Source organism: Salvelinus sp. IW2-2015, linkage group LG25, assembly GCF_002910315.2.
Source record: "Salvelinus sp. IW2-2015 linkage group LG25, ASM291031v2, whole genome shotgun sequence".
Classification (NCBI taxonomy): domain Eukaryota; kingdom Metazoa; phylum Chordata; class Actinopteri; order Salmoniformes; family Salmonidae; genus Salvelinus; species Salvelinus sp. IW2-2015.
Genome location: NC_036865.1, coordinates 23,686,151 through 23,689,108, shown reverse-complemented (window position 1 = coordinate 23,689,108; position 2,958 = coordinate 23,686,151). Strand labels below are relative to the sequence as shown.

Sequence of the window (2,958 nt, the reverse complement as noted above, 5' to 3'; positions counted from 1 at the left end):
GAGGGAGCGAGCGACGCGAACAGAGGAGCGAGCGAGGACGCGAAGGGAACGAGAGGGAGGCGAAGCAGAGCGAGCGAGGGAACGAGAGGGAGCGAGCGGACGGGAACGAGAGGAGCGAGCCGAGCAGAGGGGGGAACGAGACGAGCGAGCGAGCAGCGAGAGGCGACGGGAGGAGGAGCGAGCGAGCGCGAGGAGAACGAGAGGGAGCGAGCGAGCACGACGCGAGCGAGGGAACGAGAGGGAGCGAGCGAGGAACGAGACGGCGAGCGAGCGAATGCGCGAGCGCAGGAGCGAGGGAACGAGAGGGAGCGAGGGAACGAGAGGAGCGAGCGAGCGAGGGAACGAGAGGGAGCGAGCGAGCGAGGGGAACGAGAGGGAGCGAGCGATCAGCGAGCGAGGGCGACGAGAGGGAGCGAGGGGAACGAGAGGGAGCGAGCGAGCGAGCGAGCGAGGAACGAGAGCGAGCGAGGGAACGAGAGGGAGACGACGCGAGGGCGAAGCGAGGGAACGGAGGCGAGCGAGGAACGAGAGGGAGCGAGCGAGCGAGCCTGGGAGCGAGGACGAGCGGAGACGAGCGAGCGAGCGAGAGGAGGGAGCGAGGGAACGAGAGGGAGCGAGCCAGCGAGGGAACGAGAGGGAGCGAGCCGAAGCGAGCGAGGGAACGAGAGGGAGCGAAGGGGAACGAGAGGAGACGAGCGAGCGAGCGAGCGAGGGAACGAAGAGGGAAGCGAGGGACGAGAGGAAGAGCGAGCGGAGCGAGCGATGGAACGAGAGGGAGCGAGGGAACGAGAGGGAGCGAGCCGAGCGAGCGAGGAACGAGAGGAGCGGAGGGACGAGAGAGCGACGAGGGAACGAGAGGGAGCTAGGGAACGAGAGGGAGCGAGCGAAGGGACAACGAGAGGGAGCGAGCGAGCGAGCGACTGGGAACGAGAGGAGCGACTCGGGAACGAGAGGAGCGAGCGAGGCGAGCGCGAGGGAACGAGAGGGAGCGAGGGAACAGAGAGGGAGCGAGCGAGCGAGTGCGAGGGAACGAGAGGGAGGCGAGGGAACGAGACGGGGAGCGAGCGAGGGAACGAGGAGGGAGCGAGGGAAGCAGAGAGCAGCGAGCGGAGGACGAGGGAGCGAGCAGATCGCGAGCAGAGGGAACGAGAGGGAGCGACAGGGAACGAGAGGGAGCGAGCGCGAGCGGCAGGGGAACGAGAGGGAGCGAGCGCGAGCGAGAGGAACGAGAGGACGACGAGGAGCGCGAGCGAGGGAACGAGAGGGAGCGGCGAGCGGCGGGAACGAAGAGGGAGCGAGCGAGGGAACGAGAGGGGAGCGAGGGGAGCGAGCGAAGGGAACGAGAGGGACGAGCGGGAGCGAGCGAGGGAACGAGAGGGAGCGAGCCGGGGAGCCGAGCGAGGGAACGAGAGGGAGCGAGCGAGCGGCGAGCGAGGGACGAGAGGAGCGAGAGCGAGGAGCGGGAAGAGAGGGACGAGAGGAACGAGAGGAGGAGCGACGAGGAACGAGAGGGAGCGAGCAGAGCGCGACTGAGAACGAGAGGGAGCAGAGCGCGAGCGAATCGGGAACGAGGGAGCGACGCGAGGCGAGCGAGAGGGAACGAGAGGGAGCGAGACGAGCGAGCCAGGGAACGAGAGGGACCGAGCGAGCGAGCGAGGGAACGAGAGGGAGCGAGCGAGCGGAACGAGAGGAGCGAGCGCGAGCGAGAACGAGCAGGGAGCGAGGCGAAGCGAGGACGAAGGGACGCGAGCGCGCGAGCGAGGGAACGAGAGGGAGCGAGCGAGCGGGACCGAGCGAGGGAACGAGAGAGCGAAGGGAACGAGAGGGAGCGAGCGAGCCGCGAGCGAGGGACGAGGGAGCGAGCCGCGAGGGGAGCGAACGAGGGGGAGCGCGAGGAACGAGGGGGAGCGCGAGGAACGAGGGGAGCGACGAGAGGGAGCGAGGGGAAACGAGGGGAACGAGAGGGAGCAGAGGTGAGCGAGCGGGGGAACGAGGCGAGGGGGAACGAGAGCGGGGGAGCGAGAGGGGGGAGCGAGAGCGGGGAACGAGAGGGAGCGAGAGCGGGGACGAGAGCGAGCAGCGAGCGGGAACGAGAGGGAGCGAGCGGAGCGCGAGCGGGGAACGAGAGGAGCGAGCGAGCGGGGAACGAGAGGGGAGCGAGCGAGCGGGAACGAGAGGGAGCGAGCGCGACGGGAACGAGAGGAGCGAGCGCGACGGGGAACGAGAGGAGCAGCGCGAGCGGCGCGGAACGAGAGGGAGCGAGCGAGCGAGCGCGAGCGGGGAATGAGAGGAGCGAGCGGGAACGAGAGGGAGCGAGCGAGCGCGGGAGCAGCGGGGACGAGAGGGAGCGAGCGGGGACGAGCGGAGCGCGAGCGGGACGAGGCGGGGGAACGAGCGGAACGCGGAGCGGGGGAACGAGCAAGCGCGAGGGAACGAGCGCTCGCTCCCTTATGCGCGAGCGAGAGGAGAGAGAGCGCGAGAGAGGAGAGGGAGGGAGCGCGAAGAGAGAGAGGGAGGGAGCGCAGAGGAGAGGAGGCGAGCGCGAGGAGGAGCGAGGAGAGAGGGGGGGAGCGCAGAGGAGGAGAGGGAGGGAGGAGAGAGAGGAGTGAGGAGCAGAGGAGAGGAGCGCGGGAGAGGGGAGGAGCCGCGAGAGAGGAACGCGAGGGAACGCGAGAACGCGGGACGAGAATGAGGGGAACATGAGGGAAGGAGGAGGGAACGAGAGGGAAGGAACGCGAGGAACGAGAGCGAGCAGCAAGGGAACGAGACGAGCGAGCAAGGAACGAGAGCGATGCGAGCCAGGAACGAGAGCGAGCGAGCGAACGAGCAGGGAACGAGAGGAGCGAGGGAACGAGCTGCCGCGATCGAGCGAACGAAGCAAGGGAACGAGCGGCGAGAGGGGAGCGAGCGCGAACGAGAGGTGCAGAGGGGAACAAGACGAGAGGTAGGGAGGAGGGC

At 69.1% G+C, this 2,958-nt stretch overlaps 1 protein-coding gene across 1 annotated transcript; it reads left to right on the top strand.

The window, feature by feature from the left end:
• Positions 1 to 274: 274 nt before the first annotated feature.
• On the top strand, positions 275 to 2,287 carry LOC139022983 (uncharacterized). The gene has a single exon (XM_070434842.1). It carries the CDS (start codon positions 275 to 277, stop codon positions 2,285 to 2,287), a length of 2,013 nt encoding a protein of 670 aa, XP_070290943.1.
• Positions 2,288 to 2,958: the final 671 nt, after the last annotated feature.

Bases quoted from the DNA above. Each gene is read 5' to 3' on its own strand.
- LOC139022983 (XM_070434842.1), top strand. From the start codon at position 275: ATGCGCGAGCGCAGGAGCGAGGGAACGAGAGGGAGCGAGGGAACGAGA.